This window comes from Neophocaena asiaeorientalis, unplaced genomic scaffold (genome assembly GCF_003031525.2).
Source record: "Neophocaena asiaeorientalis asiaeorientalis breed wild unplaced genomic scaffold, Neophocaena_asiaeorientalis_V1.1 scaffold5, whole genome shotgun sequence".
Lineage (NCBI taxonomy): Eukaryota > Metazoa > Chordata > Mammalia > Artiodactyla > Phocoenidae > Neophocaena > Neophocaena asiaeorientalis.
In genome coordinates, this window is record NW_020174698.1 from 12,752,555 (window position 1) to 12,777,886 (window position 25,332).

A 25,332-nucleotide genomic window follows, 5' to 3' on the forward strand; every position below is an offset into this window, starting at 1 on the left:
CTTAAATAAACCCAGTATGGCTTCTAAACAAGGGAGCCCCCAATTTGATATTCTGTGGTCTATCATGCTCAAATGTAGAAGATAAAAAATAACATCTTAAATGTACTCTTATTGAAAAGGTCTTGTTTTGCCTCTAAAGCATAAAGATTCCAAATGAAAGATTTTGGTTCTTTCTTCTGTAGCAAACATATCCATTAAAATATAATGATGAGTAGACGGTATTTAAAATTTTTAAGTGACTTCTTTTATTTTCAAAGGATTTTAATATCTTTATATATCTAAAATCAATGCTACCAACTCTTGGCAAAAAAATGAAGGGTTAAAAGGAACTACAGATATTTCAGCTAAAGATTCCAGCTAGATTTTAAGGGGACTGGTGGTTAATGAATTTTCAAGTGAATAAAAACTGCCTCAGGCTGCTGCTATGGTGCTTTGTTATCACTTGGCAGTCATTTGCAGGCTTAACAGGAAAGAAGACAAGTGAAGACTATATCACAACATTCCCTGTAACTCCAGTCCTTGTTCCAAGCACAATCCCATTGCTGTCTGGGTGATCTGAGAATAAATGCTTTCAAGACACACACATAAAAAGGGATTTTGTAAGTAGTATCCGGCAGGAACCTCAGTATTAATCTGCAAAATAACAAAACCTGCCTGACAGACTGATCAGAACATAGGTTTTTCTTCTATGTTGTGACAGCCATTTCCATGTTTTTGCAATTATATGGTTTTAGACAAAACAATCATTTTAGAAACTTTTTATCATTCTTCCCAAATAGCAAAGACTCAAGTGGACATCTTTGTAATACAGTTGTCAGTATTTCTGACCCTCTTGTTTTGTGACATGACAGTCACAACCCCTACTCAATAGTTTCTGGGAATGAAGTCCATTGTAATGAAGGTGATACTGTTAAAAATATTTAAATTGTTCAATCAGTTTTAGTTACGTGCAATGTGGTTCAAAGGCAATCAGTGTTCCCCATAAGCTGCGCCCACACGCGTGCGCACGCACGCACACACACTCATCACAGTAATGCACATGCTAGAATGAGCTCCATAAAGGAAGGAATCTTCATCTGTTTTGTTCACTGCTGTTTACCTAGCACATAGAACAGTGCCTGGAACACTACAGGAACCCTACATATATTTGTGGAGAGAATTGTGCCATACAAAACACAGTGGTTGTGGCTTTATGTGTGTATAAACTGAATGTTCCCCAGAACAACATTGAAAAGTATGAGGTTCTGTTTTCCTTAACTTCATCTTCCATCTTCTGTACTTCCAAGTCCCTGTCAAATCTACTCTGTTCTCTCTGGGCATCTAACAATGTAAAAAATCATATTAATATTTATAACTTTTACATAATGCTTACAATGTCCAGAAACTGAGCTATGCACTTTACATTTTCACTTAATTCCCACAATAATGTTATAAATCAGGTGATGCTATAACTCTCATTTAATTGACGAGACAAACTGAATTACAGAGAGGTAAGTACCTTGAACTACACAAACTAGAATCCCTGACCTCATCAACTTATCATATGGCCTCCCGATGATCTTCTACTCACTAAGCCCTTTTCCTTACCAGCATGTGAGAGGACAGGCTACCCTTCTTATGTCTCAAAATTCCCACTTCCCTTCTCAGTTCCCTTTCCCCAACCCGCCAATGCCAATGCCAGAATCCATCCTCTCTGTCTCAACTGGAATCAGTATGCTCTCAGGCACGTAGGATGGCTGACTAAACTCGTTACCCATTAGTGTAAATAAGTTTCCATCAATGGATTGCCTAAGCCAAACATTTCTATCTTCAACCTTTAATCTCTGCTGCTTAATGATAATAATAGATGGTTTTATCTAGTCATTAAGGAATTTGGCCATCAGCAAGAAATGGAGAAAAATATCTCCCAACATAGATATAATTTCATTAATTTGATACTGTTCATTATAAAGCTTACTTACCTATTTGTCAAGCATTGTGTTAGGTGATGGGGATACAAAGTTGGGTAAAGCAGAGCCCTGTCCTCTCAGAACTAAAGGAAGAGAGGGAACAAGAGAAAAATGGCATTGATGGTTTTAAATAAGGTAACGATGGTGGCCCCAAGGAGAGAAGATTAAGTGTGCCTGAAGAGGTTAGGTAAGTTTTGACAACAAAGGTAGTTTTTATGTGAGGTCTTAAGAAAAACAATATTAGAGAGAGCAAGAAATGGGGGACTTTAGATTGGGAAAAGGAACAATGTGAGCAAAGGTGAAGAAATGGGTAATTGCATGGATGGACCTAGAGGGTATTATGCTAAGTGAAATAAGTCAGACAGAGAAAGACAAATACTGTATGATTTCATTTATATGTGCAATCTAAAAAAGAAAACAAATGAACTAACATAATTCAACAGAAACAGAGTTATAGATACTGAGAACAAACAGGTGGTTGCCAGAGGGGAGGTGGATGGGGGTATGGGTGAAATAAAAGAGGGAGATTAAGAGGTACAAACTTCCAATTATAAAATAAATGAGTCCAGAGATGAAATGTACAACATGAGGAATATGGTCAATTATACTGTAATATCTGTGTATGGTGACACATGGTAACTAGACTTTTCATCGTGATGATTTTATAATGTAAAGAAATATCCAGTCACTATGTCATGCACCTGAAACTAACATAGTGTTGTAGGTCAATTATTCTTTAATTATTAAAAATATATGCATATATAGACACAGAGTAAATGCATCAAACTGCGCATGGTCATTACCTATAAGAGGTGTGGATTATGGGTGATTGTTACTTTTTACTTTATCCTTTTATGTATTTCTAGTTGAATGCAATGAACATGTATCACTTGTAAAATTAGAAAGAAAACAGTGTCATTAAAAATGAAAAATAAATAAATCCGAACCTTATAAAAAATTAGGAAATTGAAATATATGCTACATCTGAAGCTAATAAAAGAATAGAAATTAATCCAATAAAGTGTACCACTTTAAAAAGGGGAGAAAAGAACAATATGTAAGAGTTTCAGTTCTGTCTTCACCAGTTCTCGACTGTCAATTTTTCAAAATACAATTCAATCGGTGTGTAGTAGTAATTTATTTACTTAAAAATTTTTTTTTACTTTTTAGTTTACATTTTTTTAAATGACTAATGTTGTAGAGTATCTTTTTACATGCTTGTATGCCATTCGTATTTCTTCATTGGTGAAGTATTTGGATCTTTTGACATTTTAAAAAATTGGGTTGTTTTCTTACTGTTGCGTTTCAAGTTACGTATTTTGAATTCAAGTTATCAAACATACATATTGAAAATCTTTTGAAATGTATAATTACATGTGTGTTTAGAAACTGACAATCTATGTTAATTAGAATATGGGGTGGTGATGGGAGGAAAGAGTCTTCACTGAGGCAGGAACAAAGGCTACAGAAACCAAAAGGACCACTGGGTCCCTAGTCCCGCATAAAGAACAGTCCTCCAAGCCTACAAGGCAATGGTCAGGGGACACTCACAGCCATCTTCCTAAAACCACCAGTTTGGGGACATAGAACTTTCATAAGGGAATGTACTATGTATAGCATAGAATGCAAAAGACCTGAAGTTTTACAATAAAAGAGAGGAGTTTTATACTGATTTGTTTAAAATTAAACAACAGATTGTAGAAAGAAATTTGTTTTACTAAAAGTTAAGGATGATGAATCACACTAAATTTTAATGAGGAGAATTTTGTAAAACAGGAACTTCAGGTATGTTTTGAAAAACTAATTATAAAATAAACATGATCCTTACCTTATTATTTCTTTCTGTGTTCATGGAAATGTTGCCTAATTATGCTTAACACACATAATTGCTCCAAGGAGAAGCAACCCAAGTAGGGGATGCTGTAGCTTGAGAAAATCCATTCTCTACCAAAAGAATAGATAGCTCATCAATAACTGAATTAATATTATTTTTCCTTTCCTTAAGTGTCCTTGATGTTTGTCTAGAATGATTTAGGTAGTACCAGTGGGGAGGCAGGCAGATGATACATTCCTATAAGTAAGTCATGTTTATTCCTAATAAATTTTAAATATTGTAGAAACAATCACAGTAGTAGAGTCTGAGCTGTTTGGCTGCTTTCTTAGGGTACTAATTTATCTTTTAAAAGAAATCCTTAAGTTCTCAATTTAGAGATGATTAGAATAGAAAAATGTTTAAAGAACTAGAGGAATTCTTGGGTAGCCTGTATCAGCTGTAATACACTATAGTACTCTTAATCTGTTGCTCTGTGCCCCTCACACTCCCCGCCAGCCCTCTCCTCTTCTAGTAATCCCAACTCCCGCATAACACAACCATCTACCAGTTTCTCCAGCCAAAAATCTAGCAGTCATCCTTTATTTCTCTCTGTACTTTAGCTCTTACATCCTTGCCATCAATAAATCCTGCTGCTTCTACTTACCAAATATATCACAAAAGGGCTACTTCTCTCCACTGCCAGCACCTCAGCACCCCCCACAGTCCCTTCTCTACTAGACTACTTCAAACCCTCCAAGCATCTCCATGCTTTCATTATGAATCATTCTCCGTAGAAGAGCCAATATCATCAACTTTAAAGGCTGGATCTCTATAGTACTTAATATATTTAAAAATATATAAAGAAAAATAGAGCTAACATTAACATAGCCACCAGGAAATTGATTGAACTAGGAAATAAAACTTTACCAACACATTTAAATCCCCTTATATATCTCTCCCCAATCAACTTTCCCATTCATTAACCTCCAACATTCCTGTATTTGATGGTTACCAACACACCTCTTCTGGGGGAATCTATTATGTGTATCTGTAAGCAACATATAAATACTATTTCTGCATTTTTCAAGTTTGATAAAATATTTAGCCATTCTCCTGTGACATTCTCTTCCTTAAAACTTAGTTCTAAAGAGGACTCCCCTTCACTCACAGAATGAAGACAGCTAGTGAGGTCATGTCCTGTGATGTTTCATAGACTCAGAGATGGCCCTAATGTGACCTTGGTGTTTTCCCAAGAGTATAGATAGTGCATAAACAGTGTCAACCTCATACTTAAAACTGTCTGAACCTCAGTTTACACATGAAGTTTCCAGAAGAATGAATTAAAAGACTGAAAATTATCATATTAAAAATAATTCATCATACTTAGGGAAAAGTAATTTGTCTTATTGTATAAATGACAATTTCAACAAGAGTATAAATTAAATGTAATTATATAAACTGGAAGATAGGGTATTTACATCCAAACATCATTCTAGTAATGGGCAGTTTAGATACATTCAATATAATAAAAATTTAGGATGTTAAAAATATCTACATTTTGGGCATCATAAAAAAGCAAAGACAGGAATTCTTCCTGCCCACTCAGTAACTCACAAATTTTTGTATAACAATTCCACAAACTGATTTCAGAAACAGAGCAATGATACATTTTCTATGAGTACAGACTGTGAAATACTATGGATTGTGCTTTATATAATATTGTTTGAGGCAATCTGTATAAGAAATAACATCAAGATTCATAATTGCACAAATCTGAAAGGCCTTACATTTCTCATCACAAATTATCCTACTGTCATAACTCACAAAGAAGTAATTGTAGTATTTTATAAACTGTTTACTGTCTAAGATTGCAAATTGTTTAGCTAATTCATACAAACTTTTTGGCTGCAAATCTTCAATGTCATAGGCCTGGGTCAGGGTATACTCCAGCTTCCAATTAGATTTTCCCTTCAGATTAGCATCTGTCAGGTTCAAGTAATACTGTAGCACATCCTATAGTTAAAAAGAGTAACAAAGCCTGGTTCGTTTTTTGGCATATGAAGTACTGCATATCAAGAAGAGTTCTTATTAGGATTTATGTGACATTCTTAATTTAAAGTATAGTCATTTTAAGAAGTGTGCATTACTTTGAAAGAAAAAGAGTCCTGATAGAAAAATCTACATATTTTTTCATTTAAAAAATAATGAGGGCTTCCCTGGTGGCGCAGTGGTTGAGAGTCCGCCTGCTGATGCAGGGGACCCGGGTTCGTGCCCCGGTCCGGGAAGATCCCACATGCCGCAGAGCGGCTGGGCCCATGAGCCATGGCCGCTGAGCCTGCGTGTCTGGAGCCTGTGCTCCGCAACGGGAGAGGCCACAACAGTGAGAGGCCCACGTGCCGCAAAAAAAAAAAAAAGAAAGAAAGAACATAATACAAAATAATCCAACTATACAGAGGGGCTTACAAAATAAAAAGTGCTCAATTCACACACATCAGAAGTAACCACTGCTAACAGTTGTATATAAATCAGTCATATGCAGGAGGTGGCTTGTACCAGCCCACAAATGCTGACTGTCAAATTTTCAGGCATCTTGCAAGTTAGTTGGTATCACTTTGGCAGCTTGAAATTGACCATGATGGGAGTATTTATTCCATGGAAATTGGCAAACACTACAAATCAAAGCACTTTTCCCCCTGCCCGGTGAACCAGCTATTAAACATTTACCAGCACTCCAGTGTGCTGTTCTAGACTTTATGTACAAAGAAATATAAGTATTTAGAATACCTATTTCCTAACTTTTTGGCTTTTTCAAAAAATGAAATTAAACTATACAAACTGTTTTGCACTTTTAAAAATGATATAGTATTATATCAGGTACATCTTTCTATGTCAGTATACACACACACACATGCACACACACATGTGTGTGTGTGTCTCAGATTCAGATCCAAAAATAGGCAACTAATAGTTGTAAAAGAATTCCTTTGGGGACTTCCCTGGTGGAGCAGTGGTTAAGAATCCGCCTGCCAATGCAGAGGACACAGGTTCAAGCCCTGGTCCAGGAAGATCCCACATGCCGTAGAACAACTAAGCCTGTGTGCCACAACTACTAAAACCCACGTGCCACAACTACTAAAACCCATGCACCTAGAGACTGTGCTCCACAACAAGAGAAGCCACCGCAATGAGAAGCCCCCACTTGCCACAACTAGAGAAAGCCCACGTGCAGCAACAAAGACCCAATGCAGCCAAAAATTAATTAATTAATTAATTAAAAAAATTCCTTTGGACTATTTTCTCAATTGTTTTATCTCCTCATTTAATTTAATGTTTATGGATTAAACCAAATTTTTCCTGCCCTATCTTTTCTTGTAAAAACATGCTCTAGGGATTAACAAATCTATCTCCTACTAAATTTACCTAGGAGAAGAATACAGTCACATCAATAGAGACTTTAACTGAGAAATTCTTTTCAAATTATATTTGTTGAAAGGGGCAGTACCCATAAGCTAAATGCCTGGCCTTTTGAGGCTGAATTGATATAGAGTCATGTACCAGCTCCAGAGAGCTTTTGTCTCAAAAGTTTCAACTCAATTTATTTTCTTTACAAAAAAAATTTTGCCAACAGTTATTGAGTGCTTACTGTGAGCTAAGCATTTTTCCACGTGCTTTAAGAATAGTTGTTTGGGCTTCCCTGGTGGCGCAATGGTTGAGAATCTGCCTGCCAATGCAGGGGACACAGGTTCGAGCCCTGGTCTGGGAAGATCTCACATGCTGTGGAGCAACTAGGCCCGTGAGCCACAGCTATTGAGCCTGTGCGTCTGGAGCCTGTGCTCACAACAAGAGAGGCCGCAATAGTGAGAGGCCCGCGCACCGTGATGAAGAGTGGCCCCTGCTTGCCACAACTGGAGAAAGCCCTCGCACAGAAACGAAGACCCAACACAGCCGTAAATAAATAAATAATTTTTTTAAAAAAAGAATAGTCCTCACAGCAACTCAGTGAAGTCAGTAATATTTTAATCCCAGTTTTAAGGGGAATAGACTAGGACACAGAGAAGTAGGGTAAGACCACTCATGAGACAGTATGGTTTCAGAGTCTACATTCTTCTTCATAGCTGTGTTCTGGAGAAGAGTAATTACTAACAAATATGGAGTAGTGAAAAGTTTCAAATGTATGTAAGTCCACAAACAAGGTGCTACCCAATGAAACCTTATCTAAGTAAATGTGAAGACCTTAGAAGACAGAAACAGCTTCCCAAAGGCTAACCTCATAAACCCACACTTAGAAAGTGCTGACATTCCAAATATAAAAAAGAAGAAAAACATCCTGAGATTTCAACATAAAAGTACAACTCACAATAGCTGTGCTGAAAACATTCAACAAAACTAATGAAAACTACAAAGATATGCATAAATATGGGGTCAGTTCTAAAATGGTACCAACTTACCAGTAATTTATAATCATGAGGATCATATTGAAATAGTCTGACACCAGGATTGTTGGTCTGTTTTTCTAAAACACTCTTCACTGGAGTAACAGCAGGAGCCACAAACAAAGAATTTATCGGATTTCCTAGACAAAATATATGTACATAAACATATATTTTTAAATAATTGAGTTTAACTATATTAAAAATATGAACAAATTCCAGATTAAGAGGTTAACAGAAGTAATGGCCAAATGATGCGTGATGCTTGATGGATCCTGATCTGAAACAACACTAAAGAGACAATTTTGAGAAAATAGGGGAAGTTTTACTATGAAGAGATTAAAAGAATTATTGTTGATTTTGTTAGGTAAGTTAATGGTATTATGATGTAAGTTATCCATATACTTAGCAATGAATACAGAAGCATGTAGGGATGAAATACATTTGATGTATGAGACTTATGTTCAAATACTTCAGAAAAAAAAGAATAAAGAATCATAGATAAAATAAATGTGGCAAAATCTTGACAGATATTGAATATAAGTGATGGTGCATGGGGGTTTGTCTTATAATTCTCTCTACCTATATATATATTTGAAATTTTTCATAATAAAACTATCCAACTTATTACAAGTACACACACACAAAATATACAAAGCTAGTTTTTTTTGTACTCTACCTGTAACAATATTCCAATAATTATATAATAAGAATTTGATTTAAGTGTCACCATGTTTTACACATATTTGCTATAACAGCAGTCCCCAACCATTTTGGCACCAGGGACCAGTTTTGTGGAAGGCAATTTTCCCATGGGTGGGGTGGGTGGGTGATGCTTCAGGCGGTAATGGGAGCGATGGGGAGTGATGGGGAACAGCAGATGAAGCTTTGCTCTGGGCGGCCCCGTTCCTAACAGGCTGCAGACAGCGGTCCACAGCCCAGGGGTTGGGGACCCCTGTATTATAGAACTAAATTTCTGAGTAAAAAAGCTATCAAATGCTGAAAATGGTCATTTTTACCAAGCCCACTCATTCTAGATGAAGAAGGTAAAGCATTTCAAAAATGTTCCCCAGGGCTTCCCTGGTGGCGCAGTGGTTGAGAGTCCGCCTGCCGATGCAGGGGACATGGGTTCGTGCCCTGGTCCGGGAAGATCCCACATGCCGCGGAGCGGCTGGGCCCGTGAGCCATGGCCGCTGAGCCTGCGCGTCCGGAGCCTGTGCTCCTCAACGGGAGCACAGGAGAGGCCACAACAGTGAGAGGCCCACGTAAGGCAAAAAAAAAAAATGTTCCCCAATTACTGAAAAAAAAAAATACATATTGATTTTTCTCCTGGCTGACTACTAAAAAATCAGAACTCTTATTTTGTTAACTCTCAGTTTTCTTGCCCTTATACAGAAGTTATCTTTAAAAATAGATAATCATTGTCTTATTTAATGCTAGAGCTTCTTCTATTTTTTTTCTTTTAATGCTGAGTAGATGACAATGTCGATAAGCACTTAAAAGTAGGAGCTTAATTTATTTTAAACCAACAGTAAACTGTGCTTTGCTCTTTAAATTCTGAGAAGTAAATCTAATCACATCAAAGGAAACTTGAGTCTAGCAGGTAAATAAAAAGGAGCGATTCTCTAAACTTGAGGACTTAAAAGAATATTTGAGTGAACTGAGGGTTTCAGAGGCTTTTGTGTCAACAGCAGTCAAATGATGACGGCCTTGCGGAGCTAAAAAGAAGAAACTCAGTGGCAGGACTAAATACGATTTGGACAGTTGCCATCACTCACAGAAGGTAACTGAGAAAAAGCAGGTGCTGGCTTTTTTAAATTAAAAAGATTTAATAAAACTTTTAATTTACTGGATCAGTAAAAATTAATGGATATTCACTATTTTGTTCTAGCATCTTGGATTGAGGAGATGCAAATAGAATGTTATATTACCTTTTTTATCTGAAAGAACCATAATACTATCTCTGTGAGTGTGTCCATAAAATTGTCCTGCAATGATGTTACTGTATTTTCTAAAAATATCTATCAATTTCTCATTATAGTATTCTCTCATTGCCGTGATGCTCCTTGAATAAGGCAGGTACCCCACTGGAACATGAGCTATGATGTACACCTGGAGAAAGAAACACAAAGAGGACTGATGAGAATCTTTTCGCACATTTTTCACAACAAAATGATTTAGATACCCAAGATTGAAAGTATATTAGCTAAATTTTAGAAAGCAAATATACCATTTCTCCTATTTATCTACCAAAAACAGATGAAATTATGAAACTATTAATGACCCTATATTTGCACTTGTCTATTGGAACTACATGGTTTATGATGTAAGGTAACTGTGACGTTGCTCAAATTTTTTTTTTAAAATATCAACAGATGTCAATCAATCCCCAGAGCATTAAAAGCAAAATAAAACAAGCAACACAGCAGAGGCAAATCACAAAGTGTTTCATGTAAGAACATCTTTAAATTTTAATACTTTTATTAATACCTGACCCCACTCAGGTCTAATAAGTATACAAGTTTAACCCTCTGTTCATCCCATGATGACGCTGGTCTACGGCATCTACCTTCTCCTTATTTTGCTGAGAGATGTTCAGTGTATTTTCTAGCCATTCAAACTGATTTGCTGGGTCAGTCTTATTTAGGGTCACGATATTTGGGCCATAGTATAAGTTTGTGTTGAGACTGATGATCCTAAAGTTCAGATTAGTTGAAACTTTCTGTGAATAAAAGCCACCTATAAAAACAAATTTGAAACACATTCTGGAATAATACACACACAGATACATATACACTGTGAAAGCAAAATCTTAAGGTTTTCAATCCATTTAGGCAGGTTATACTTATTTCTTATTCTTTAGTTTGCACATACATAGGCTGTCATTGGATAAGAATCAGATTTAACAAACATTTATTGAAAACCTACTATGTGTCAAGTCCGATGCTGCCACTTCCACAAATTGAGGTAACAACAGTTGTATCCAACATTCACATGAAAAGATAACTAAATGTTTTGGCACTAGGCAATGAGGTACTGAATTTTATAAAAGAAAGATTAATACATCAACTTCTACTTTTGTATGTTTGGGGAATTAAGATAAGAGATATTGTGAAATCTAAAATCCAAAGAATGGGAACACACATGGATCTTGCCAGAGAATACTGAGGAAGAAATGTCAGATAAACCAGAGCTGCTACAATCTCAGGTGAGATGAGGCTTAAAGGTATAACCCCACTCACACCTGTGAACCAGTGGTGACAGAACACCCTGCTCCCGTGGCACTTTCAGTCACTGGGACTCTGCCCCTGCTTTCTTCGCCCTGGGCCCACTCACCATCCATGCCACTCCCCGGCTTTCAAACATGATAAGGCCTCCAGAGAAACTGGGCACAGGGACTCTGCAGAATTGGCACACTCAAGCAAACATTAAAGATCTAAGTCTAAACAACTGAGATAAAATAGGGATGAGTAAATCTTTCACTTACCTTTCCTTAGAGTACTAATAGCTTCTTCATCCAGCCATGGCTTCCAGAGGCTTGCTACTGCATTGTACACCTTGCTGGTGAATACAGGCAGTTGATCCTGGCCACAAACAATATAATCCACCAGTGAAACTCTGAAGATATGTGGATGAATTAATGTAAATATCACTTGAGCGGTTACTACTATGTTAGGCATCTGGAGATGCAGGAATACTAGATAGACTTGATTTTCAAGGATTTATAACTTAATTGGGGAGATGGAGGACAAAATGCAACCAATCATCTGTAAGACAATGTGCTAGGTACCACCACAAGGGTTCTGGGAGTGGAAAAGCAAGACAATCAAGTCTAGCCCAGAGAGTCAGCAGGGAGAGTGAAAAGAGCATTTGAACCAGATCTTGAATAATGATTTCATCAAGTTGACAAGAAAGGGAATCAAAGCAAAAATAATGGCCCAGACACCAACACAGTGCCGTATACAGAAACAAGCCCTTGTTTCAGCGTGACTGGGGTATAGAATGGACGTGAGAATATGCTTATTATAGAGACACTGAAGGCAGGTTTTAGCCTGAATATGTAGGACCTGGTGTAGCATGCCTAGGAGATGGATTTCAGAATTAAACAAAGTCCTCTGGAATGTTAATACTAGTATAAAGCTTTTTAACTTCTTGAATGAAGACTTATAACCACATGTTTTTGATTTTTTGTTTGTTTTATTGGAGTATATAGTTGCTTTACAGTGTTGTGTTAGTTTCTGTTGTACAGCAAAGTGAATCAGTTGTACATATATATATATCCTCTCTTATTTAGATTTCCTTCTCATTCAGGTCACCACAGAGCACTGAGTAGAGTTCCCCATTCTATAAGGGTGTGGTGAAAAGCGAACCCTCCTGCACTGTTGGTGGGAATGTAAACTGATACAACCACTATGGAAAACAGTATGGAGGTTCCTTAAAAAACTAACAACAGAACTACCATGTGACTCAGCAATCCCACTACTGGGCATATACCCTGAGAAAACCATAATTCAAAAAGAGCCATGTACCACAATGTTCATCGCAGCACTATTTACAATAGCCAGGACATGGAACCAACCTAAGTGTCTATCGACAGATGAATGGGTAAAGAAGATGTGGCACATATATACAATGGAATATTACTCAGCAATAAAAAGAAACGAAATTGAGTTATTTGTAGTAAGGTGGATGGACCTAGAGTCTGTCATACAGCGTGAAGTAAGTTAGAAAGAGAAAAACATGTTTTTGATTTGAAGTCTCTTTATGTCAGCCTAAATCATATCATTCTGATTTTTAAAATAATATATGTATAATACATTATACCGTATTTTTATCATCCTATTTTATCATATTATAATGAATATCTTTATGGTGACATAAGCTCAGGGGAAGAAAAAAAACTTCAAGAAAGTACATACTGAATAAAAACCCAGAAATCATTTGTGAAATTGGGTAATTATTCCTATTTTTCGTTTCAAAAAATTATGGTAAAAAACTGAAGCCATTTTCTTCACTCTCTTCATTTCCTTCTCTATATTGGTGACACAGACCTATTTCTCAAAGGAGTTTCCCTGTCATCATTAATTAAAATTCTTAGTTTTTTTTTTTTAAGATGACACCCAAGTCACATTAGTTCCTAAAACATGTGCCTAATACATAATGAAAATACAAATATATTCAGGGCAAGTAATAAGCAAATGACTTCTTTTAACTGAAACTGATTTTCCAAAGGATATTTTCAATTTGTGTCAGCGATCAGAGTCATCTGTCTGAAAATTACACAATGGCTTAGGCCAATCTAAATTCTGATTAAAAATTGGTAATTATCATCATCATCATCAAAAACCTAATATCTTAGCCATTTGTTTACATTGGGATGGATGCCAAGATACTGGTATGGTCATGTAGAATCAAAATTATATAAACATTGCTCTAGATTTTTCTGTCTATTTTAAGTATGAAAAACATGAGCACCAGAGAAGTTAAGTGATTTATCCAGGGAGAGCTGGTCAGTCCCAGAGCTGGGTCTAAATCCCAGGTCTTTCTACCATCACTCTTACATTCAGTTATCTGTTGCACAATGGGAAGTGACCCACTCACCAGTTTGGTGGCACCAGCCTTGCCATTGTAGGAGTACCAGAGGACCCTGGCCCAGACTGCTTCCTTGAGTGGCAATGGGAAGAAATCCCTGGGCTGTCCACACAAATATCTACTTCTGATGTAGTGGGTGGGAATTTGCATCTGTATTTGTATGTTGATGTAGCTATGTTTAAATACATGTTTATGGGGTTTTAGTGGAGAAATAACACATCCGATTTATTTGTTACTAACATTCACTGGAATTTGATCTCAGATATGAGAAGTCTCTAGGAGAATTTGTTGTAGGGCTTTCATGTTACATCTTACATCTGGATGGAAGGATGGCAGTAGAATAATAGAAGGTTTTCAGGTATAAGGTCATAAGCTAGGAAGAGAAAAAAATTAACTGTTTAAGGTATAAAGGCTGCCAGTTTATCCTAGCTGTACATATAATCGGATATATTTTAAAAGTTGGATAGCATCTATATCTTTGAATTACTATAAGATTTGGCTTTGCAGAAAGAAGGCAGAGATAAAAGTAAAATAAAACCAATCGTCAGGGGAGTCAGGAAACATGTGTCCCATGTCACTGCTTCATGCTACAAAACTACCACTTCACTTACTGAGGGCTTATCATGTGCCAGGTAGGAAACTATGCCCTTTCCACATAGTGTCGCTAATTCTCCCCAAAACTTTGCAAAGTAGGTATTATTGCTCTTGTTTACAAATGATCAGGGATAATTATGTGCATTATCCAAGTTGCTCAAGCTATTAGAAGCAGGACAGAACAGGCTTTTAGCCTCCAGTGAATGTGACTCTAAACCTCACATGTTTTCCATTACAACAGTCTACCTGTCACCTAAAGCATATAAAAACAATGTGTGTAACCTCTGATTCCTGGAGATTGCCCATTCCCAAGCCTCTGCCCTGTGTGGTCTAACATCTCAACAGTAACAAAAGCTGACCACTGGTTGAAAGGCCAACTCGCAAAGACTCACATATTGTTCATCTCAAGACAGGAGGCCGGGCTCAAGAAGTCACTTGAAACTTAAGCTCATCATAGAGTGCAACTTTTCGAAGTCACATTATTCACATTAATTAACTATTATAATCAAAACCTTCATTAAGCAGCCTTTGGACATGAGATGGAAAAGATATGCTAAACCAAAAGAAAAATGTAGACAAAGAAAGGCATGAAAGTAAACATAATGTTTAGGAAATATTGATATGTTAGTCTGGCAAGAGTAAAGGATGTGTGAAAGGATGTTTGTTTAACTGAACACAAAAGATCCAGGATGTGGGCTCTCCCACTAAGTGACTGTGAGCACCGGAACAAGCAACTTAACATTTCTGGGCCTCAGTTTTCTCTTTTGTAAAATGAAGAGTTGATCTAGAAAAGGGGTCAGCAAACTTTTTCTATGAAGGGTCAAAAAATAAATATTACTTTAGGCTTCTGGGCCACATAGTCAATGTGGCAAGTATTCTACTCTGCTGTTACGGTACACAAGCAGCCACAGGCAAAACAGAAAGCACGGCCATGGCTGTGTTCCAGCAAAACTTTATCTACAAAAACAAGTGTCACACTGCATTCGGACCACAGGCCCTAGTTTGCCAAGCCCTGAACTAAACAACAATCTCTAAGATCTCTTGAATCTGAACAGATCTAAGATTCTACACTGCTAGAGCAGATCGCTGGTTACAGCGCTGCTATCCAATTGTTATGCACAGGCTGTTTAATAAACAGCCACCCTAATAGGTTGAAGCCTGGGCCGTATCAGGCATTAAAAATATTCTGAACATGCTCTCTACCTTGAATCACATCTTGAACATGGACCTCCCTTTTGGGTTCTTATGATGATTTGCTATGCTTTTGTTTTTAATCACAATTCAGCTTAGATCAGAGTATGGGTAGCTTAGTAGGCCTAATAGAAATTCTGAAAAATGTAAACATTTGTCAACATTAACCGTTTTTGCTAACCTGAACATGGAAATTCAAATGAACAAAATTATTCAAAAGCAAGGAGAAACTGCGGAAGAATACAAAGGAAATCAAGAATTAATAGCTCACAAACTAGGTAATTGGATTCCAAAATCTCACTATGGATGTAACTTTTTTTTTTTTGCGGTACGCGGGCCTCTCACTGTTGCGGCCTCTCCCGTTGCGGAGCACAGGCTCCAGACGCGCAGGCTCAGCGGCCATGGCTCACGGACCCAGCCGCTCCACGGCACATGGGATCTTCCCGGACCGGGGCACGAACCCGTGTCCCCTGCATCAGCAGGCGTACTCTCAACCACTGCGCCACCAGGGAAGCCCTGGATATAACTTTTTATGAACTATTAGGAGTCCCTTTCAAGTCCCCAAAGCACTTGTCTTGCCTTCCTCGATGGTTAGCATTAAGAGCAAACTCCACCTCCATGAGCACCCCTCCCATGCCCTATCATCGTCTAGTTATCAGCATACTTTTGACACTATTGGTGGAAAAAATCCTTTAAGCATTTCTAGAAGTTGTGGTCAAATTTACCTGTGGCCAATAGTCATGATTACCCAGTGCAGGGAAAACCTGGAGATTTGGAAAGAGACTCTGGACTGTGGTTGTCATATTAGCAATCACATTTATGACCGTGTCTGTTGAGAGTTCACGCACTGGAACATGAGGTGGGCTATCCCTGAAAAGGAGACAGAATCATAGAGAACAAAATCAGTTTCCATAAAAAGTCACTAGACTCCCGTGTAATGCCTTGCTGTATTGTCATTGTCAAGTTCCACTATAAATCAACAGATGATAAAGAGTTGATAAACTACTCTTCATTTACCTTTGTCCCACAGGGAAGCCTATAAAAAAGAAAATTTGTGAAATACAAAAGATAAACTGGAAATCTCAGTCTATTTCACTGCCTGACTGAAGATTTATAAGAGGCAAAAAATTTTAGCAATTAAAAGCACAGATTCCAGGGCCAAAAGTGCCAGGTTTGCCATTTATTAGTTGTGTGCACTTGGGCAAGTTACTTAGATACTCAGTGCCTTCATTTCCTTATCTGTAAAATGGGAGTAACAATATCCATTGTGAAGATTAAATGAGTTACAGTGTATAAATTAAAACAGTGCCACGGTCATTACTTCGGGTCCCGGAAATATTAGGCCTCTTCACTCTGTCATGATGGATGGAATTTGTTAATTACACCACCAGAAGATGATGTTTGCAAAATCGCTACCACAGGTTAACTCCCATTGTTGCCTTTTGTTTTTGGATTATTTAATCAAGACCTATTATCACATTAATAAACACCTCAAGACACTGACACAAATATGCTGTTTATGGATTCATCTCTTAGTTAACATGGACATATTTCTAGAGCCTGTATTCTAAACAAACAAAGAAAGAAAACTGGGTCTTTTAAAGTTTTTCTTATCCCTAATAATGTTGATTAATTTGATCTAGTATTTTTTTAAACCCCAAGAATTCTTAAAACATAATATATATTCTTATGAAATTTGGCATTCTAATGAAGCTTAGGACACTGTAGATACATACTGAGTAACTAAGGGTATTTATATAATCACTCACCCTGTCCATATCATAAAAGATGCTTCCTGTCCTGAATTTTTAATAAAATCAAATGCTGACAAAATGAGGTGATAAGGAGAATCACATAGAACATCTCCAAAAGGGCCAGGATTGGAGGCATTTGCACCTTTCGAGGAAGCGCACACTTTTGTGTGGTCATCTGTGATGTGGTAAGTAGGGTCTAAGTGTAAGTCAGTCACGTGCCAAAACTGTCCTGGTGATGAGAAAATAAATGCTGTTAAATCTACTTCTCTATTGGAATTCCCATACCAATATTTACAGTAAGACGAGACAGTTGCTCCACCCTGTGATAGAGGAAAGCCCTAGTCATTTAAATATTCATATGCCCTGAAGTTAAATACACTCCCTGCCAGAAATAAGGATTCTAAAGACAATAGGAAGACTTTACTAGAATTTACTATTTACACACATCAGAACTGATGAAGTCCCTCAAAGCCTGCCTACTTAATAAAGACTACATGACAAACATAAGTTTGCATAGTGATATAAATGGAGACATCCTTCTGGGAAGTCAATAATAATCCCATATTGTATCTTAATAGCATGTCTCCTTCCTTGTAGAATTTGAGGTTTTAGAATTTATTTATTTTCTTGTAGAAAAATGGACCAAAAATATGATGTGTTTTGTTAGGGTCACACAGTGAATAGATTGCAGAACTTGTAACTAATAAATCTCACTCCTAATTTCTTGTAAAACCTTGCCGCTCAACATTAATGAAAGAAAGTCTTCAGTTTAGCTTTCAGCAAAAAATAGCCACTGCCAGAGGTTCTTAAAAGCTATTTAACAGAGGAACATCTTCTATCATACACTTGTATAAGATGTTCATAATATTAAGGGAAGCATTTGTTAGAGAAGATGCTTCCACTGGGTTTTCAGGGAGAAGCCCAAGACCCACTTGATAGCACCCCTGACTGGAAATCATCTTGAGAAAGATTCTTTCTTTGAAGGAAACACAGGTTAATCATAGTAGTATCCCTCTTTATTAAGTATTTACTATGTACCAGACATTGTGATAAGCAATTTAAATATACTGTGTCATTGCATTCTCAAAACTACTCTCTGAAGTAGGAATCACTGTTCTTATTTTAGAGTTGAGAAATTAATGCTGGATCAGTTAGAAAATTTGCTCTAGTATATATAGCTTAATAAATGGCAGAGACAAAATCTGACCGCTCATTTTGAAGGGCCCTCAAGTTTGCTTATACTTAATTCATATATATCTTCAGTGATTTTGCTGCCTTCTCATATGCAACCAATAAACTGTTTTAATATTGAGACTTTTTCACACTTTGAATTCAGAGCTCACTCTGATTAGGACTAATTTACAATAGGAAACATCAGAAGTGACATAGCAGCAGTACTACACCAGAAGCATGGAGCAAATAAGTAGAATGCAAACTTTTATCTATACAAATGATAAAAGCTAAGTATGCACCTGAGCAGACACTTGGATAAAACCCAAAGCTGGATAATAAAGTAGAAAACTGAAAGCAGTTAACTTAAGGTGGAAAAGGTATACTACATTTAGGATGTTATTTCTTTGCAAAGTTGTTGTAATTTTATAACACATTTAAGTTCACAGCTAAGAAGTGGTAGACAGAAGATCCAGAACAAAGTAGTCATTAAATAGTCTTTATGGTCAATTACTTGGTATTCAGCCCCCATTTGAAAACATTTGCCAAGAGTTATTTTCTTCCATAATGCAGAAAGCACTGCAACTCTTTTTCCAGCTTGGACATACTTTACCCAGCACAAAAAGTGGTTTGGCAGATAGCTCAGAATCATCCTGGTGGCTGCCCTTCCTTGGGGTATAAATATATACTGCAACTCTATTTTACGTAAATATGTACATTATTATTCATAGAATGTTAAGGCATGTAGTAAACTACACACAGAACAGCACAGTGTTATGGTTAAGGATGGGGGCTCTGGAATCAGACCGCCTTACTTCAAATCCAAGCTCTTCTTCCTAATCTAGCTGTATGACCTCGGCCTGTTTCATCTGTAAAATGGGAATAATATTATTGTCTACTGAATGAGGGTTAAGTGACTTAGTAGCAGAAAGAGCCTGGCATCTGGTAAGCTCAACATTAGTTGTATTGTTATTCATTTGTAATGTCAAGCTTGCATCTGAGATTGAATTTCCTCATTTCCAAGTAGTGGCTGAAATGTATTGAGTACTTACTGTAAGTTTAATACTGTTTCTTATGCTTTACGTGTATTGACTGACCATTATTTCCATTTTACAGGTAAGGAACTGCAGCACTCAGAGATTAAGTGCAAGTCACGTATGTCATATTCAGGAAATCTGACTCCAGAGTCCACACGGCTCTTAACCACTGCACACAGTACCTCTCTGTGCGTGCTCACATTCAAATGTCCTTCCAGAAAAAAGAAGTCCTTCCGTCTCACTTGCCTCGTGTAAGATAGATAACAGCTACACCTATAGGGGATACTGTGACAAGTAAGGGACATGAAATTATTAATATATTAAACTTTGTAAAACAAAACTGGAAACACATTAAGGACACATTCCTCTGATGTAACCTATTACCTGGATTTATATATCCCCAGCATCTAGAATACGTCTGACCTATAGTAGGTCCTCTACAAACATTCTTTAACTGGCACAGGCAGATTCAGAATTTCCTCAATATCACATGGTGACTCAGTAATGAAAGCTGAAATGGAACCTGTCTCTCCAGACTTGCAGTCTAGCACCCTTTCCACTACACTGGATTGCTAGACAGATAAGTGAGGAATAATTATTTAGGTGCCGTGAAGGGTGTCTTTAAATAGAAGCCAAGAATGGAGCCCTGACAGGTTCCTAACCTGGGATTTATGAATAATGAACCTCTGGAGGCCCCACCTCCCACCTCTAATGAAATTTATACAAAATACTGTGTGTGTGTGTGTGTGTGTCTCCAAGGCCAGAGACCTGGCCTGTGGCAGAGCCCACACTTCAACTGATTCTCTGGTTCGCAGTCCAATGTTCTTTTCACTACACAACAATTGCTTTCTCGTTCTGCAGATAATATTTAAAAAGATTCCCACATATGTATATGTGTATATGTGTGTGTGTTGTAAACATATCTGGACAAATGCTCAAAACAATCTTATCGTATCTTTGGGATAATGTATCCCAAAGAAGCTAGTATATCATAATTCAGATGTTTGGACATATGGTTGTTGTTTAAAATAGGTGTTTTTGTTTATTTCTTTATAATGTCAGTTCCTACCAAATACTCCATCAGGTCCTGACTTACTAAATCTAAAAACTTGTAGCCAAACACAACCAGGTGAAGTCTCCCTGGGCTATTGTCCTCTGACCACTGGGACTTGACAGGACAGAAAGCTGAGACCGGGTGGGAATTGGCGCGCGCGCGCGCACACACACACACACACACACACACACACACACCACGGTGTAAAGAAGTCCTAGCATTTGGGGTGGGAACAGGGGGAGAGGGAAGGTCACATCAAGCGGAAAGCATATGAATTAATATATCCAATGTGAACCTGCTGAATGGACACTTCAGCAGGTCTTTGAACCTTGGCTCCCCCTCTCCCTTTCTCTTCCCCAGGTGTAGCTTCCCTGCAGAAACAGGGCGGTGTGAAGTGGAGACTCACTAGACCCCAGAAAGCTGTCATTGAGGCCTTCAGCAATCAGATCCTTAAAACCAAAAGGTGCATTTGCCATGGGTTGGCCTCCTGCATCCTAGGACATTTTATCTCAAAATCCTAAACAGCCACATAATTAAAGAAAAACAGCTTTAATGAAAGCAAAAGCCAGCAGCATGCATAAGTATTTGAGAACAATTTCTTGTTATCACTGACAGTTGGGAAATAAGATTGACAGTTCTTGCTTTCAATTGCCTGACAGCTGAGTCATGAGGACTTGGCTCCTGAACAAACAGGAGGCATTTTTTGCCCAGAGCATTTCCGAAATCATGTGAGAGTCAAGTGATGGAGAAGAGAGGAGGTTTCAGAGCCAAGTACTAAGCTGTTTCAGAGACAGCTATGCCCAAACCACAGACCACAACTCCACCCATCCCATTTCGCCCCCTCTAGATAACAAAGCAATTATGTTTAAAGTTGAGTCAGGGAGGTGAGTGGGCACCTTGACCTTTAGCACTGAAGGCTCAGGTGGCATCACAAAATCTCTCATCCAACGTTTATGCATTCTGGACCAGTGGTTCTCAGACTCTAGCATCTATGACAATCACCTGGACGATTTGTTAAACAGATCGTTGGGGCTCAATTCTCCGAGAGTTTCGGGTTTGGCAGGTCTGGGGTGGGGCTAAAAACTTGCATTTTTAACGCATTTAAGCAATGCTGGTGCTACTGGTGCCGGACCCCACTTTGAGAACCACTTCTGTACAGGCTAAGCGTTGGGAATGAATTAACATCGGCCCTGCCGGCGGGGAGCCCAGGGGCGTCCAGGTAAAGTGAAGGCCCCGTGGGTTCTAACGTAGACTAACCAGCGCGGAGCGCCAGGGCCGCAACCGCGCTGGGGTTGGAGGGGTGGGAAGAAAAGGCCACCAAATTTGACGCGCAGGACAGAAGAAACTCAGTCCCACTGAAATTTACGCTGCTGAGAAGCTGAAACCCCGCAGCTCCCCCTCTGCTCTGGGCAGATTCAGGGCCTCTGGAAATGCGGGACACCCAGCCCCCAGCTTCTTTTTTCCTTGAGACACCCAGGTTTTCCTTCCTTTCCTCCGGGCACAAAACACACCTGGAGACGCAAAGCGAAAACAACTGCACGGGAGGAGCAGCGGCCCCCACAGTCCGCAGCCAGTCCCGGCCTCCCCGCCGAGCCGAGCTGGCGCTCGTGTCCTTCCGTCGCCCTCGCCCTCCCCGCGCCCCGAAGGGGGAGTCGCAGCCCAGAGCCTTGGCTGGGGCCACTGCTGCCCACACGCACTTTTCTCGGCTTTGCGCAGGCGCTCTGGCCGCCGCTCCCGGGCAGCTTCTAGCAGGATAAGGGTACAGACGACTCACCCACCGCCGGACTGGGACTCGGGCCGCCAGCGGGAGCCAGAGGCAGTCCGAGGCCGGGGCGGCAGTGCCAAGCAGCCAGCAGGCAGCAGACGAGCGCGCCCAGCCGCGCCATCGCGGGTCGCGGCCACGGGCCTGGGAGTCCCGGGGCTCCACACGACTGTAGGGCCCGGGGCTGGGGAGGAGGAAGACTTCTGCTGGGGTTGACGCCCAGTGGTCACGTGAGAGGGCAGAGTCCTTAATGAGTAGGTTCGGTTGACCTTCAACAGCTGTCTAGCTATAATCCGGCTTTTCCCGTTTCTGTTTGTGTCTCAACGTCAGTAACTGGCCTGGGAAGGAATGTGCTTGGAGCAACCCCTCGCAGATCATCTTCCCAAAGTGCCACCTGACCCTGAGCGCATGGGACTCCTCTGCAGAAGTGATGCGGAGAACCTCGAAGTGTCTCGATTTGAACTAGGTCAGCAGAGATTTGGGATACAGTGGATCTGAGTGTGGGCCCTCGACCAGCAGTGTCAGCGCTACCTGGGAAGTCTAGTTAGAAGGGAAAATTCCCAGGCCGGGCAGGGACCTACTGAGCCACAAACTCTGAGGGTGAAGCCTAGTCGTTTGTGTGTACAAGTCCTCTACGTGACGCTGAAGTGATGGTGATGTTTGAGAACCACTGCTCAGAAAACCCTAGGTTTCAGTTTTTTATTCGTTTGGCTTTTTTTCTTTGTTTTTGAAACTGAGAACAATGTCTCAGAACCATATTCTATGCATTCCAGAGATACACAAAAATCATAGAACTGGTTGATTTTACTCTTCAAGGAATTTTTGAAGATACTCAGTCTGACAAAGGAGCCAAGATCCCCAAACTTCGTTGTGTTCTGTAGTTCTTCTATTACCATTTATGAGGATGCTGACTTCTTTAAGATAAGGGAACATGTAGTTTAAATTTGTAGGGCGTGGAATTCCTCTGAAGAAGAAAAAGCCCTCCAGAATTACTAACCTCATAAAAGATGTTGTAAAGTGTATTTGTTTCCCAACAGAGAAAACCTTATTTTGTATGCTGTGTAATTTAATGGGAAAGTGTCTCATGAAACGGGCTTTGAAATGGGAGTTAGGGTGCCTCCATTTTATGCTTCATAGGCTGCCAGGGCTGTTCAAGTTCTGCTTCAGCTTTAGGATGAATCAAAAGCCTTTGGAGAACCAAAGTGCTTTCCTATTGTGGAAAAAATTGTCCTTGGAGTTTCTCAGTCAACAACCTCAAGAGTGTGGAGGAAAATGGAGCAAGATTTTTTTAAAAAAGGAAAATGGATGTGAGAGAACAACTTTAAGGACAGCAATATAACTTTCATGTTTCTAGGACAAGCATTTTGAAAGATAGAAAAAGGATTTTTAAAAATTGTAAAAATAGCAATTCTCACTCTTCTTTTGCCAATTTTCAGTCAGCTTTACTGGAAGTAAATTGGTTGTGAAATAATTCTTCTTAAGTAAGCATAAAATATGGCATACACATTTTGAAACCTAAGAAGTGCTTGCAGTTTTAAAAAGGCAACATATTGAGTTAATGGGTAGAAACACTATCCTCCCTTTGACTCCCTCTGCTTTCTTTTGTTTTCCTTTATACCCTCTCTCTGAGGAGCACAAAGCGACAGTGCCTTACCATCTCTGGGTGTATACCTCACACCTGGGCATGTATTTGTAGGTCCCCATGTTCCAGGTGTAGGTGTAATTTGTTGTGAGCATGTGTATCTGGGTGAGAGACTGCACCAGTGACAAAGTGGCTCGTGACTAGATTTCACAAGACAACCTTTAGCATAGTCAGTATCTGAGATCTTGGAATTTCAGAGATGTTCTTCCAGGGCCAGTTGGTCAAATTGCCTTTGGGCTTAGTAGTTTTTCCTTTTCAAATGTGTTGAAAAATTTTTAAAGAGGCAAACCAGAAACGTTAGTACCTTGGCAGGTTACTGTATGAGATAGAATATAGCTTGAAGGAAAATGATTTGTAACTACCTTGTAAACATTTAGGAAGTAAATATCCGTGTTATTTGTCTTCCTAGAAAACTGCATTTGATCTACCACTGCAACTCTTGAGCTTTTAACCCAGTGTAACTTTGCTTCCCACGAGGCCATCCCAAAACTTTTCCATTTTTCAGGCAGTTGTTACGGAAATGAATGCCAGGATGTTATTTGAACTAATTATAATGAGATGAAGCTAAATCCCTATCCTTGCCCTTGTATCTTTAAGAATAGAGAGGCCAGAAGCCGTGCTTCTATCAGAGCATAGACTGAAATCACCAAGAGAAAGCAGTCTTCCTCCAGAAGCAGAGATGAAGGTTTTCAGAGCTATTGGAGCAAACACCCTCTCTATGTTCTGTTTCATGCTTTTAAAGACAAAGGTAGACTCTAGTTTTAGTAATGGTAACCTGAGCTAGACCATTATATCCTGACATTCAGTAATAATTGTGCATTCATGTGTTAAATCCTATAGCTGCACTTTAGATTTTTTCTACTCTTTACTGCAGTAGTTAAAAGTAATACAAGGGCTTCCCTGGTGGCGCAGTGGTTGAGAGTCCGCCTGCCGATGCAGGGGACACGGGTTCGTGCCCCGGTCCGGGATGATCCCACATGCCGCGGAGCGGCTGGGCCCGTGAGCCATGGCCGCTGAGCCTGCGCGTCCGGAGTCTGTGCTCCGCAACGGGAGAGGCCACAGCAGTGAGAGGCGCGTGTACCGCAAAAAAAAAAAAAAAAGTAATACAATAGTCAGGTAATAGTATCATTGTGTTGAACTGTGTAGGTTAAGGGAAGTTTCCTCATACTTATATCTGTAAGTTAATTGGACCTTGAATTAACTTATAGAAACTTACTGAAAATATTGGGTTGATTAAAAATGAATACTGAATGTCCTGATAAATATTTACCCTTTCCCTGCCCCATGCACCAACCTTCACAGAGGCTAACAGGAAAGTTTTCCTAAGGAGTAATTCAGGGAAAA

The 25,332-nt window shown here is 39.1% G+C and overlaps 1 protein-coding gene across 4 annotated transcripts; it reads right to left on the bottom strand.

Moving 5' to 3' along the window:
- Positions 1 to 3,067: 3,067 nt before the first annotated feature.
- SMPDL3A (sphingomyelin phosphodiesterase acid like 3A) lies at positions 3,068 to 22,545 on the bottom strand. 4 transcript variants are annotated; one of them, XM_024759052.1, is made up of 8 exons: positions 22,359 to 22,545; positions 17,339 to 17,552; positions 16,295 to 16,439; positions 11,680 to 11,776; positions 10,762 to 10,931; positions 10,124 to 10,304; positions 8,211 to 8,335; positions 3,068 to 5,775 (listed from the first exon to the last, which is right to left on the bottom strand). In XM_024759052.1, the coding sequence occupies exons 1-8, from the start codon at positions 22,468 to 22,470 to the stop codon at positions 5,458 to 5,460; spliced, it is 1,362 nt and encodes a 453-aa protein (XP_024614820.1). In that variant the 5' UTR covers positions 22,471 to 22,545; the 3' UTR covers positions 3,068 to 5,457. The 4 variants fall into 4 exon arrangements, with proteins under 4 accessions (XP_024614820.1, XP_024614821.1, XP_024614822.1 ...); XM_024759053.1 differs by having other exon boundaries at positions 22,282 to 22,376; XM_024759054.1 differs by lacking the exon at positions 17,339 to 17,552 and having other exon boundaries at positions 22,359 to 22,483.
- Between the last annotated feature and the right edge of the window lie 2,787 nt (positions 22,546 to 25,332).